Source organism: Gymnoscopelus braueri, assembly GCF_963280865.1.
Source record: "Gymnoscopelus braueri genome assembly, chromosome: 17".
NCBI classification, from domain to species: Eukaryota; Metazoa; Chordata; class Actinopteri; order Myctophiformes; family Myctophidae; genus Gymnoscopelus; species Gymnoscopelus braueri.
Genome location: NC_137617.1, coordinates 8,357,944 through 8,371,605, shown reverse-complemented (window position 1 = coordinate 8,371,605; position 13,662 = coordinate 8,357,944). Strand labels below are relative to the sequence as shown.

The 13,662-nt window shown below is 41.0% G+C and overlaps 2 protein-coding genes across 4 annotated transcripts in view; one reads left to right on the top strand and one right to left on the bottom strand.

Annotated features, from left to right (window-relative positions):
• Positions 1-3,733, bottom strand: part of heatr1 (HEAT repeat containing 1) — a 46,687-nt gene extending 42,954 nt beyond the window's left edge. The window contains exons 1-4 of the mRNA XM_080454287.1: positions 3,685-3,733; positions 2,076-2,237; positions 1,429-1,645; positions 367-508 (exon numbers count right to left, since the gene is read on the bottom strand). Coding sequence (XP_080310413.1) covers positions 367-508; positions 1,429-1,645; positions 2,076-2,217 — 501 coding nt within the window. The 5' untranslated portion in view covers positions 2,218-2,237; positions 3,685-3,733. The remainder of the gene's footprint in view (positions 1-366; positions 509-1,428; positions 1,646-2,075; positions 2,238-3,684) is intronic.
• A 3,488-nt stretch (positions 3,734-7,221) lies between these two features.
• LOC308105442 (SUN domain-containing protein 1-like) overlaps positions 7,222-13,662 on the top strand; it is a 30,861-nt gene continuing 24,420 nt past the window's right edge. For 2 of the 3 annotated variants that reach the window (XM_080456167.1, XM_080456166.1), the window contains exons 1-2: positions 7,222-7,322; positions 12,208-12,393. In XM_080456167.1, coding sequence (XP_080312293.1) covers positions 7,249-7,322; positions 12,208-12,393 — 260 coding nt within the window. In that variant the 5' untranslated portion in view covers positions 7,222-7,248. Of the gene's footprint in view, positions 7,323-9,925; positions 10,055-12,207; positions 12,394-13,662 lie in introns of those variants that run through there. The other variant, XM_080456165.1, reaches the window with a different exon arrangement.

Here is a 13,662-nt window from a genome sequence, read left to right as displayed (position 1 = left end):
ATGTCAAGGACCACCCAAAATTATACGTATTTGGCCGTGGACCCCCATCTGAAATTATGTTGTTCCAGGGACCCCAAGAAGCAAAGATTTGAGTTAAAAAGATATATAAAATTTGCACACATTTTCATGATTTAAAAAAAAAAAATTCTTCAAAAATTCTAAAATAAAAGATATACAAGCTCAGAGTGCGGCACTCGGTGCCGCACTCTGAGCTTGTATATCTGCTATTTTTGAATAGCCCAAAGAAGTCTTGACACAGATGCGTTCCCGGTCTAAATGGGCTAAACTAGCTGCTAACACCTAATGTGCAAACATTAACCTCAACCAGAAACACACACACACACACACACACACACACACACAAACCTGCAGACACTGCAGCCAGTTCCAGCGGTTGGTGGGCTCTTTAAGGTTGAGGAGCTGCACCACCCTAACAAACACCTTGGTCTCATGGTAGGGCAGAACACAGGCCAGCAGGCTGTCCACGTTGTACAGCTGGATGTGGAACCTGCAACCAACACGTGTACACATTAGGGATGTCCAACATATTATTTGAAAATAATACTAAGTTTGCCCAATGTAGCTTCCTTTTGCATATTTATTTTGGTATCACCTGAGTGGGCTGAGCATTTGGGGGTCAGCAACCTTAAATGTCAAAAGAGCCACTTTGGACCAAAATAATTATAAATACAAAATCTGTCTGGAGCCACAAACATATTTGAGCCTTATTAGCTCTTACTTTTTATTTATTCGACACGTTGTTACAATATTTGAGAACGTAAGAGTCTCATGTTTGGCCTACTCATAGGCATCCGTCCGTCAGTGATGACGATGGGTTGCGCCTGAAGGGTACATTTTTCTTGCAGCGGCGACTGTGGCTGTACAGTTACTAGTTGACAAATTTGACCCACAAGGTTTACCTATTATGTAATAATAAAGATGCTCTGGGGCACGGCATTTCGCAGCAGCTAGGATGCTAATAAGTTATATTTTTATTTAGAAAAATTATACAACTAGATTCTGATAGGTCCTGGAAAGGACTAACGCAACACTGGCCCGTCACACCGTGGTGAAGTTGGTTTCAGGTTGGTTATTCACCCAGCTGGATATTATCAAACTGAATATCCAACCTGAAACCAACTTCACCACGGTCCCCTACACACCGGCTCGCTGCCATGTGCGGCGGCCGAGAGTTAATAAAATGTTATTTAATTAACTTTCTGCATTACACTATTATGTTCCGTTTATAATGTTTGTAATTTTTTAAATACAGGTGTGACTATAGTTGAAATTAGCTTGCTACCTTGTATGACTGCATAAAAACAATATCAACTATTTGACTAGCACCAACAAGGTCGACTAGTGGTTATACTAGTCGACTAGTAGGTGAAAGCCCTACACTGAACACTCATTCACAAAGACACCTACCTGTGTATAAGCCACTCGATGCACTTCTGAGCAGGTCTGAGCAGGAAGTAGGGAGACAGGCGGGTGAGGAACAGTGAGATTCCTGCATCCAGTTTTTCGTTGACCACTCGGGACTGGACGCTCCTCTCCAAGGTCAGAGACGACGGGCTGAACAGGGTGTTCTGGAACTCTAGGAACTTGGGTTCGATCCCCAGGAGCGCTTCTAGCCCGTTGCAACCTGGGGGATGGGGAGGTACGGTGTGTGGCGGAAGGATACAGTACAGAGAAAGATGGAAATATTAGATAGTGATGATGTTGTGTTTAATGACGTACGTACAGGAAGCAATATTGTTTTTCCTATGACGCTATTTTAGACAATGTCACACAATGGATGTTGTGCAAAAATAGTTAATACTAGCAGATCTACAAGCTCACATTGTGTCGTGACGCGTTGTGAGCTTAGGGATTTCCAGATTTCAACCCAAAGTGCAAGACATGAATATCTGCTATTTAATTAACTTTAAGTATTTTTGAAAGTTATTAAACTTTTTACCCATAATAGGGATAGATTACCGGTATTTTGTTAAATTATAGTTCAATTACTGTAACACTCCCACACACAACAGACACACACACACACACACGTATTTAAGACTAGGGACACACACCGAGGGCATAGAAGGTGCTCCTGTCCATGGTGGAGGCATCTTTGGGGTCGAACAGCAAGGAGGCCACCTCCTTGCGTGTCAACAGGTTGGGGTCATTCTGGGGCAACGCGAGCTTCTTCAGCTGGTGAGCTAAAGACGTCATGGTTGTGACTGGATGTCAATCTGTCAAGAGAAAACACAACCAGGGTTAGAATCATGTTAGATTCCATGTTATGTAGTACACAGTACTATCGTCTGTGTTCATTTATCCACTTGTAACTCTGAGAGGGTACAAAGCCTCTAAAAGTTGAAGTTAGTTAAATACTCAAATTTTACCCTAATTTTACAAACTAAGGATTCTACCACACTCAGTCCTTTAGTGGCTCTGAATAACAGCAATTTACAATTTAGGCATTTAGCAGACACTCTTTCTTAACCAGAGTGACATACACAGCACAGATAGTACAGTTCCATACAAAAGGATGCTAAAAGGATTAAACCCAGGAAAGCACTATGGCTTGTTTCCATTGGGGTCCGGTGTATTCAAGTCATAGAAAATTAATATTTATTTATTTGTAACGTATAGTTAAGATGACCCGGTTAGGATAGATCAAGTTATTAAATGGTTTAACGTCAGCCAATGGTCTACTCATCAACATTTATATGATTAATGGTAATACAGCTCTTCAGAAACCAGCAGCACTTCTTCAGTCCTGCGAGCCAGGGCTCTATTTCAGTGGTCCTCAAAGTGGGGTCCAGGGACCCTCAGCATTCCTCCAGGAGCTTCTAAATGGACCCCGACAGGTTTGTAACTGACAGCTTATGTCCCACCAAATGAGTCCATTTGGTTCCATTTGTGCCCTACCTCAGAGTTATGGGGGTCCTTGAAATTAAATTGAGAACTACTTCTTCACGGTGTAACTAAATACATTTACTGAAGTACTGTACTTAAGTTTTTTTTTTGATCTACTTTTTACTTTACTGGAGTATTTCCAATTTTCAGTACTTTTACTTTACTCCACTACATTTCAGAGGAAAATATTGTACTTTTACTCCACTGCAATTATTTGAAAACTGTAGTTACTAGTTACTTTGTAGATTTTGATTATTATTACAAAACATACATTAACCACTTCTGCCCTATATACATTTTGGCCATTTGAAAATAGCAGAACTACAAGCTCACAATGCTGTGAGCTTGTAGATCTGCCATTTCCAAAGGATTTGTATACATTTGACAACTTGCAAAATGGGACATCTTGCATTCTACTTTTGGTGCTTAAAGTACATTTTGAAACCAATACTTTTATACTTTTACTCAAGTACATTTTCAATTCCGGACTTGTTGTGTTTATACATTGCAGTATTGATACTTGTACTTAAGTAAAACATCGGAGTACTTTTTCCATCACTATCCACACTCTAGAAGCAGTTCAGATAGTAGCCCCTACGGAACCTCTCCCTCCGCTATATAGCAGAGTCCTTCATTGTCAAACTACTAAGGTGGCTTCATTAAATAAGAACACCTCGGTGACAATGACACTATAATGTAACAATATAACTATATCTAAGCTGTATTAGTTTGATACAAAGAGCTGTTTAGGTTTAAATAATATAAAGTTATTCAGACCTGTTTCCAGTGGGTTTATTTCCAGCCACACGTGCGACGTCAACACCATGCAGTTGTTGAATTAAGACGCTACTTCCGGCGCACGTATTGTGCGTCACGCGGCTTTCAACAATAAAAGTATCCTGTACATTTTCATGAGAAAGTATCGTAAATAAATCACAGATTAATTTAAAATTACAAACAAACGAATTAATACAAAGATAAATATTTACATATTAATAATAAAATTGCTTATGAATAAATATAATATGCCCTGATAAAGGCCAGAAATGTTTTCATAATAATATATAGCACTTTTCTAGGTACTCAAAGTCACTTTACAGAAACAAGATAAAAACAACAGTATTAGCAAAAAATAGTAAAACAATATATTTTTAAACTAGAAAGGTAAACAAAGAGGGGTTTAACTTTTTCATTAACTAGTAGATTTTGTTGTAGCCCGAATAAATGTTGTAGCCACACCGGTGGAGAGTCAAATGTTCCATCCCAGTCCTGAAGGTGGCGGTAGTGCACGATAAACGGCTTGACCACCAACACTATATTTAAAAGAAGAACAACACTGGCGTCGCCACCAAACAAACAAACAAACAAACCTTCAGCAGAAACAAACCTTTAAACCACAACAACAACAACAACAACAACAACAACAACAACATTACATTCTGTGTCCATTGTACGTTCACAAGGTGAGTAACCACAGCTGTGGTTTTATTGTATCATTTATGCATCGGATTGTGAGTGATTCTATTTGCTAAATGACAGTGGTGTAAAGTAACTACATTTACTCAAGTACTGTACTTATAAGTGCAATTTTGAGGTACTTTTACTTTACTGAAGTATTTCAAATGTTCAGTACTTTTACTTCTACTCCACTACCAGTTACTTTGTCTTGTAACAGAGTATAACTATTTCTACATTGTGGTATTTATTGATACTTTTACTCAAGTAAAAAACATTTGAGTACTTTGTCCACCACTGGCAAATGCTCGTACTACGACGGTGTCGCGCGGGGGGGGGGGTGGCAGATCTACAAGCTCACAACGCGTCGTGCCTTTTAAGCGTTGTGAGCTTGTAGATCTGCTATTGTTTTTTGTTTGCTATTTTGGGGAAATGTGGGAACATGTTCGCCTTAGCCCTGAAACATGATGTCATACCATGATAGTCATGGACCCACTTGTTCCTGGTTTTCGATTTTTTTTTTACATTTACAACTCTCACATGTACATACACGTTCAGATTTCAAATATAAAGTGCTGACCCCCATGCCACGGATGTTACAAGTTGAGCCGGTCTGCGATAAGTACCCGTATCTCCCGTATTGTTCAATAAAAAGGATTTTAATCCGATCGGCGGCCATTTTCTATTATTTTTTTGTAAGGTATCAGCGTGCAATACACCTTCCAGCCGGTAGTGTCGCATAGTTGAAAACGTCGGAGAAAATGGCTTGCGATCGGATTAAAAAAGCTTTTTATTGAACAATACGGATTATACAGGTACTTAGACCTTTTGCGGCTCAACTTATTACATCCGTGGCATGGGGTTCATTACTTTATATTTGAAATCTGAACGTTTATGTACATGTGAGAGTTGTAAATGTAAAAAAATCGAAAACCAGGAACAAACGGTTCCATGACGCTTGTGACAGACGAGCGTGAACCATGGCTAATGTTCGCCATGTTTAATGAATGACATGACGGATATAATGAAATGGGGACGCTAGGTTGAAAGTGTCTAAAGATAATGTACACATGTATTATCGTTGTTGTTCTAATGTTGTTTTATAGTTTTAAAATGCCATTGGCTAGAGTTGGGAAGCTACAAGCTAATGCTAACCTCTTCTAGCTACTAGCGGTTTGTTTTTCGCGGTACCCCGCCCACCGGGGACGGTGATTGGTTGACAGGCGCGGCAGCTTCCACTCTGATTGGCTGTTTAGTCATGTCAGTCAAACCACGCAAGCACACGTGCTTTCTGTCAAAGAACCTTTTCAACAACTGGAAACCCTTTAAGCGGTGGTGGGGTAAAGTATTGGCATCAAAATATACTTTTAGAGTAACCAAGAGTAATAAAAGTGCTAATTATGCAGAATTTCCCATTTCACAATTTTTCAAATGTGTAAAGTAAAATTCATACAAATCTTTTGAAAATAGCCAAAGTTTAAATAAGGCTGAAGTGGTTAATGTATGTTTTGTAATAATAATCAAAATCTACAAAGTAACTAAAGTTTTCAATAATTGTAGTAGAGTACAAGTACAATATTTGTCTCTGAGATGTTGTGGAGTAGAAGTAAAAGTACTGAAATTTGGAAGTACTCCAGTAGAAGTAAAAGCACAGTACTTAAGTACAGTACTTGAGTACATGTACTTAGTTACTTTCCACCACTGCCTTTAAGTCATTTTAATATAAATTAAACTAACATTGAATTTTAAATATAACTGATTGTCTTGATGTATTAACCAATGACCACAGAGTGCCGTAAAGTATGAGAAACAAAGTATGATTCATTTCATAGATATTATTACATTTTAGGCATTGTGTGTGTGTGTGTGTGTGTGTGTGTGTGTGTGTGTGTGTGTGTGTGTGTGTGTGTGTGTGTGTGTGTGTGTGTGTGTGTGTGTGTGTGTGTGTGTGTGTGTGTACAGAGGAGCTCTGTAAGACCACTAGAACAGTGGTTCTCAAAGCGGTGTCCGGGGACCCCCAGGGGTCCTTGAGGGGGTTTCAGGAGGTCCCCAGCAAAATATGTTAATGTTATCCATTAATACGTTGGCTATTCAAAATAGCAGATATACAAGCTCACAGCGTGTCACTTCGTCCCTCGCTGCGAGCTTGTGCATCTTTTTTTGAAAAATATCAAATGTTTGGAAAACCTTTGAATAATTTTGAAATGTTTTCAAACAATCTTCTCTTTTGGGGGTCCCTGGCCCAAAACATCTTCAGATGGGGGTCCGTGCCGTGGCCAAATAAATATCGATTTGGGGGTTCTTGACTTGAAAAGGTTTGAGAACCAACGCACCAGTGCTCTGAATTCTTATCAGTTGTAAATATAAAACTCTAGTATACAACAGTATACTGACTCTCTCTCACCCAGCCTTCTGGGTGCGTGTATGGCTGTCTGTGTAGGGTGTGACTTGACTTGCGTCCAAGCCATGTGTTCACTGGTGTGATGTGAGGACTGGTGGTGACTCCTACGGGGATACAGGACTGGTTCTAGGACTAGCCGGGTTCTCCCTCTGAATGCCCTGTTAGAAAGTACAGTGAGATCTTTTGTCTTTGCCACAGATGAGCTTTTATAGAGTGCGGGAAAAGGTGGGGTTATGATATTATTATTAGCTTGGTGTGACACTGTTGTCATGCTTGGCTGCCACAGGAAGCAACTGTCCTGCTTGTAAAACTCTGTGTGTGAGAGAGAGAGAGAGAGATAGTGACAGTGTCTGTGTCAATTTTCACACGTGAGTGTGATTTGTGTGTGTGTGTGGGAGAGGGGACTGTACTGTAGATAATAAAACTTCCTGGTTTGACTCTTCTAGTCCCAGTTGTGAGTGAGAGCGCAGTTGAATCTTCTCGTCATGGAACGCTCTATGCTTCATCCACTCAAACCATCTCAGCATGTGGTCAATACTGGCTATACCTACTGCCGCAGGTGAGTGACCCTACTGACTTGGCTTAACCCCTGGTGCATGCTCTGTGCCAGTTTCAAGACTGGGAGAATGGGTTGACTTCATTTACTCTTGACCTGCGGTTGATGGACTAACATATGATTCTCTAACCAAATCGCGTTGGTGAAGCAATTACAACCCTGGGAGGGAAGTGACATTGGGAGGTAACGCCGGGAACATGCACAAACAACAGTTAAGAGAACAATGTGTTCTCTTAACTGTTGTACTTCAGCTGCTTACAAACGCACACCACTAATGTCTCAGGGAAAAATCTAACATTTGTTGACTAGGAGTTCTTTATGCAAGTTATTAATCTCTGTGGTTTGTGTTTGTGTTTTGCTCTTATTAGATTAGACTAGAACTGCACTTTATTGATCTGGGTTGGGGGGGGGTCATTAATTAATTACTGGACTTTGTCACATTGTGGGGGCTGTGTATAAATAATAGATTGCATTAGCCCACACATGGGCAACATATGGCCCGTGGGCTGGACCCGGCCCTTTGACCATCTCAATCCGGCTCACCAAGTCCTAAAAAAAAGATACATGACACCCCCAAAAAAATCTACATTCTAAAAGGCTGCCATATGTTAATGGTTTTGGGACAAATTAATTTAACTCGACTCCAATTAATAGAAATTAATATTTACCATTTCTTCCATCCATATTGTACTCAAATGTTTTATGTTTATAATGTAAAAGTGAAACAGTCTGCCTTGAGTCCATATTTATAAACATAATGCAATGTGTTTCTATCAATGACCTTTGGAGTGGTGCATATCAGTTAAGTCTAAATTTATAGGCTCATTCAAAAGTTGATACGGCATTGACGTTGATTGTTTTTATGTAAGTAATCTTTTCATTGTAACCTCGTACAAAGTACACCAGAGTGATACAGTACAGTGCACTGTAAAGTAGTCTGGCATGTCTACCAAATTCATGCAGTTTTAACATACTTCAGCACTATGTGTTTCAAGTTTCAATTCAATTGTACAATGTGTAGCCCCTCACTCACTTTATTGAAGTCAGTATGGCGCTTTGGAAATAAATGCTGCCCACCCCTGCTTTAGCCTTTAGATTTGTGCCATATCTTTATTTGAACACTCAGTTATTTGACCATCTCCAGCATTAGACACTTGTTAAACAGTATTCAATGTGTGGGTAGGACTGTGGTCATTTAGTATCATCAAATGACATCCTCTCAGTATACTGTACACACATCTGTATAGTAGACATACAACATCCTATGCCTAATGCCAGAAAATCAAACACAAGTGACAGAAAATGTCATTTCTGTTTGACGTTTTATCTATGTGGTAGCAGACACCAAATAACCACTAGGTTTGGTTAAAAACAAACTGGGCTGGGTAACGGTCGGTGAAAGTGAGGTGAGATAAATACAGAGCTGTTTTCTTATCAACTTGTGAGCTTTGGTAACATTATCTTATCTGTGTCAACTGGAGCAGTGCACTGTACAGAGGAAGTTACAAGTTAGTTGTATTTGTATACATGTACTGTATACTGTATATCACATGTAAGTAATAAGCATGTGTAATATGAGCATGTTCAGTAGGAGGTCATTTGAGTTAATCCAAGTCCTCTGTCCTGATATGCTTAATATTATACTGCCATTGCCAGCCCACTGGCATAACCATTACTTGGTGTTATTTTTATTAAGTCTACTGTCTACTGGGGCTGTGCAATGCATTGAATTTGAGAACATTGGCTGTAACATAGTTTAGTTGTATTATAATATCCAGTGATGAGAGCCAGAAATGAAAACCGGGTTTTAATCACCCTCTGTAGGCTAAAGGGAACTGCTGCTGTGTAGGGCTGCAGTTTTCTTTAAAGTCCTTTAATTGGTTCATGGCTAAGGTTGCTTGGTAATCTCAGAGAGGCTTAATACTAAATGGGACAGAGGGAGGTGCCATCTTCTGTAGGACAGAGGAACTGACATAGCCTGTCGTCATAATTGTTATAATAAAATGCACTATTATTCTTTAAAGCAGATTTCATACAGCCTAAAGTGCTTTAGATAGATGGCTTTTTTTTCCCATAATAGCCCAGTATTCAAGTTGCTGCAGGTAAAGGGTGTGAATGTAAACAAATACACTGCAGTTTTGAGGAAACTATTGTCCCTTTGGTAATGGTAACTCACTTACATGTCAGTTCCAATTACCCCCTGAAAAGATGACACTATAACACAGCGTATCCTCTTCCCATTGTATTGATTGCAGTCACCGGGTGTTCAGATTCAGAATAACGACACAATTTAACTTTAAGGAGAATATCTTCCCTGTTTTTAAAGTTCACTGAGTTCCCGTTAACTTCTGCCCACATGGCTGTACAGTACATGTGTCTGGGTGTAAGAGAGCATCCGTGAGATATGAGAAGGTGATGAGAACATGTAGCAGGTGGGAAAAGAGAGAGGGGAGTTGTGTTTGTACACACACACACACACACACACACACACACACACTCTTAAGCAGCTGGTCCGTCCACTGCCGTCCTAACAGGAAGTGATCACTGCAGCAGTTGTATGGTACGTTAAGCAGGGCTAAGGTGCTTGCTCTACTCTACCGTTGAGAGTTTCTGTGTGTAACTGTGTGCATGTGACTGGCTGTGTAGCACTAAAGATGACCGTTTGCAGCACTTTTCCCTGGGATGAGTGTCTCTGATGAAGAGGTGGACTTGGAGAGTTGGGGCTGGACAGACCTGTGTGTATCAGTGCTGTGTTTTTATTTCCTTATTCTGCCCTTAAAGATAGGATCTTTCTACAATCCCGGGGATGTTAACTGGGTCGTGACTGTCTTCTTATCTGTGTGCTTCGGTGCACTTGGTCTATTTCGCTATACTGTATCGCTGCTGATCTACACATTGAACCTTGTTCTGTGGTTGGACCTTTTGTTTGGTTAAGTGAGATTAACCTGTGAAATGATCTCCTCTTGTCCTTTGTTCTATGCTTTGGTTGGACTATTTAGATTGCTTAAAACTTAGCTTGTCTGCTTGGTCGTTTACAATGTTTACCTGTGCAGTGTGTGTGTGTGTGTGTGTACTGCTCCGAGTTTGTCTGCGTGAGAAAAGCTATAGCTACGGATTCAGTTTCAAGGCTGTGTAATAGGAGAACCAGCAGTATACTGTATTCTCCAGACGATTCCCCCCCCATAGAAAGTTAGACTTCAATCTGATTCTGCATTTCATTTTGGAGTTTGTGGTCTTGCTATTTCTTTGTCTGCTTGTAGAAATTATTTCATGGAACTTTGGAAGTTATGCCCCACAGGGTCACACAATAGCTAGTTTGTGTTTAGAGATCCCATGAGCTGTTGCTGTACTTTGATCACCCTATGCCTGCCGGAATACTTTAGTTGGTACTGGAGTCTGGAGATGAACTTTCAAAGTTCCGCTCTTTAAGGCAGGTCAGCCAAGGCAAACTTTGGGTGTTAGCTTCATATGCCAGGCAGGCAGCACTGATTCCAAAGTTCATGAGTGTGAACAGGGGGAGCCAGTACAGTGTTGTTATCGACTGAGACTATTTTCTCCCTGGCACAGATCTGTGAGTCCAACCTCAGCTGTGCTAGAATGTGGTGCAGGGCATATGGAGTCGATTTTAATGCCAGGCTGGCTCACTTACTGCCCTGTCTCTGTCTCACTCTGTCCTCCTGCCCTGAGTAATCCAATTAAAAATGTAATGTTTTATAATATGATCCACTTGATGATGATTGATTGTTGAAAGAATAGTGCGTGTGCGTTCATGCACATTTGATGGCAGGCCAGGCAGTCTCTGTATCTTGTTTTCTGGTACAATTCGGTCGTCATTGTTGCTTCCAAAAATGCATGGGTTCCCGCGGCTAATCGCTTCCATGTTTAGACTTGATGTTATCCCACTGTGTCTTCCTGTCTTCACTGTGCTGTTTAATATATAATCATCATTACCACCAGCTGTGTCCTGTGGAACCTGCCACGCATTCAGGAGGACAGGACACTCTGGGGAATAGTATAGAACACACTACAAGCACAACCAGGACACCTATTGTTATGAATACCTCTACTACAGGACATAGCCTGATCTAACTACCAGCCACTAGAATCAGAATTCAGAACCATTAGAATTGGATGAGTTGGGGGCAGTGGATGACCACCTTAACGCAGCATCCCCGGTTTGATTCTAGACCTGTGTTGCATGTCCCTAACATTCACTGTACTCTGTTTCCTGTCTCTTTACTAACCTGATTAAAGAAAAGGATCGATCCAAACATAATAGAATAGGGTGGGTTGGTCGATGATGTTGTGTTCTTCTAACTGTAATGTAGGGCTGAAAATCGAATAATCCAGAAGCATGTTTTTGTTTTGAATATTTTCTAAATTAAATCAACGAATAGCGACTCATACCCTAACCCATATTTCATACTTGATGATGTTGCACAACACAAATTGTCTACAATCTACTGATCTACGCGTTGAGCTTGTAGATCAGTGTATTGAGAATGACATGTGCAAAATAGGGATCAATTACTAATCGATTATTTTACAAGATTATTGATTATCAATAATGTTGTATAATGGATTAGTTTGTTGCACCTGTCCCCTACTGTAATGTAAAATGTACACGTCTCTAACAGCTCATCCTCTTATATCTTCATCCTTCCATCTCTCCTCTCCTCTCTCTCATTCCCTCTCTCTCTCTCTCTCTCTCTCTCTCTCTCTCTCTCTCTCTCTCTCTCTCTCTCTCTCTCTCTCTCTCTCTCTCTCTCTCTCTCTCTCTCTCTCTCTCTCTCTCTCTCTCTCTCTCTCTCTCTCTCTCTCTCTCTCTCTCTCTCTCTCTCTCTCTCTCTCTCTCACTCTCTCTCTCACTCCTCTCTCCTCCTGTCAGCTCCAGTTATTCCTCCTGTGAGAAGGAGCAGCAGAGCGGTGTCTTCCAGCCTCCCGTCATGTCCAGACGCAGCCTGCGCCTGCCCAACAGCGAGCGCTATGGGGACGAGAGCTTCCTGGACCGCAGCGCGCAGCCCTACAGCAGCTCCCCCCACAGCCTGGGGAAAGGAAGCTCTGGTGGTAACAGGTAAGGGAAGGGTTTCAGCTTCACTCAGTGGAGAGACGGACGGGCAGAGCCGACAGATAGGGCAGTTAGGATAGACAGACAGGCAGCGAGGACAATTAGGAATAGGATAGACCGGTGCTTCTCCTACACTTTTTAATTTCAAAGACCCACATAACTCTTAGTCTAGAGCAGGGGTTTTCAACCATGCATTCAGAAATGTAGTAAAATAATTTAAAAAAAGAATGATATATATATTATTTTTTTTTACTTTTACTTGCTACTCTTGTTTCTTGTTTGTGAATAATTAACTTAAGTTGAATCTAACATTTCAAAAAGTCAAGTGACCTCTTACGATGTAAACATCTGGCCGCTGCTAATGCGCACGGAATTACAGCATACATGCGTGTACAACGTATTCATTGATTTTTCAAGTTTAGACTGTGGTATTGTACTTGGAGGTGAACTTGCAACTTGCTACTGAAGTTGATCCTGGGTGTAGCCTGTGATTCGTGAGTAACAAGTAAGAAAATAAAAACTTATCTCAACCCATGGAATGGTGCATGAACCCCCCACAACTATTGTGTGGGGTGGGTCTATGATGGACCCACCCAACACAATAGTGGTGGTCCCCAGGTTGCTCTTAGTCAGGATGGTGGTTCCTGGGTCAAAATCTGTTGAAAACCCCTGGTGTAGAGGGTTAGTACACTGAGTTACAGACATGGAAAGGGTCCTCGGACCCCACTTTGAGAACCACTGAGATAGACAGACGACGGATAAAGAGGACCGGCAGACAGGAGGTGACAGAGTGCAGTGTTGGGAATTTAGAAATTTTGGGGGTGCAGATTTTGCCTCTAGGATAATTTCTAAAGTGTAGGTGACACACTTGTTACAAAGTGATTTGTTTATGAATTCCCATCTTTGTACACGTGTTCTCCCTTTTAAACGGGAATTTGACTTTAAACACATTCTAGTCATTTTATCCTCTACTCTGGCTTTTGTGTGCATCCAAGGCAGTTTTTAAGTTGCTTGATTCAATATTGGGGGGTGCACACAAATTCAGGTATCGGCTCCAGAACTTCATCATTGTGTGTCAGAACCGCACTGGTCAAACGGTTGTTGGTTACACACACGCGGTGACGGTGACAATAGAGCCATACAGTTTGCTGCATTGTCTATCTATCTTTAATGTGTTAAATGGCAGAATACGCAAGTACATAACATCAGACGGCACGCCCTGCCACTTATAACTTGCCGAATGGTTATTGGTGTAGTCAAATGATCTGCGAATGC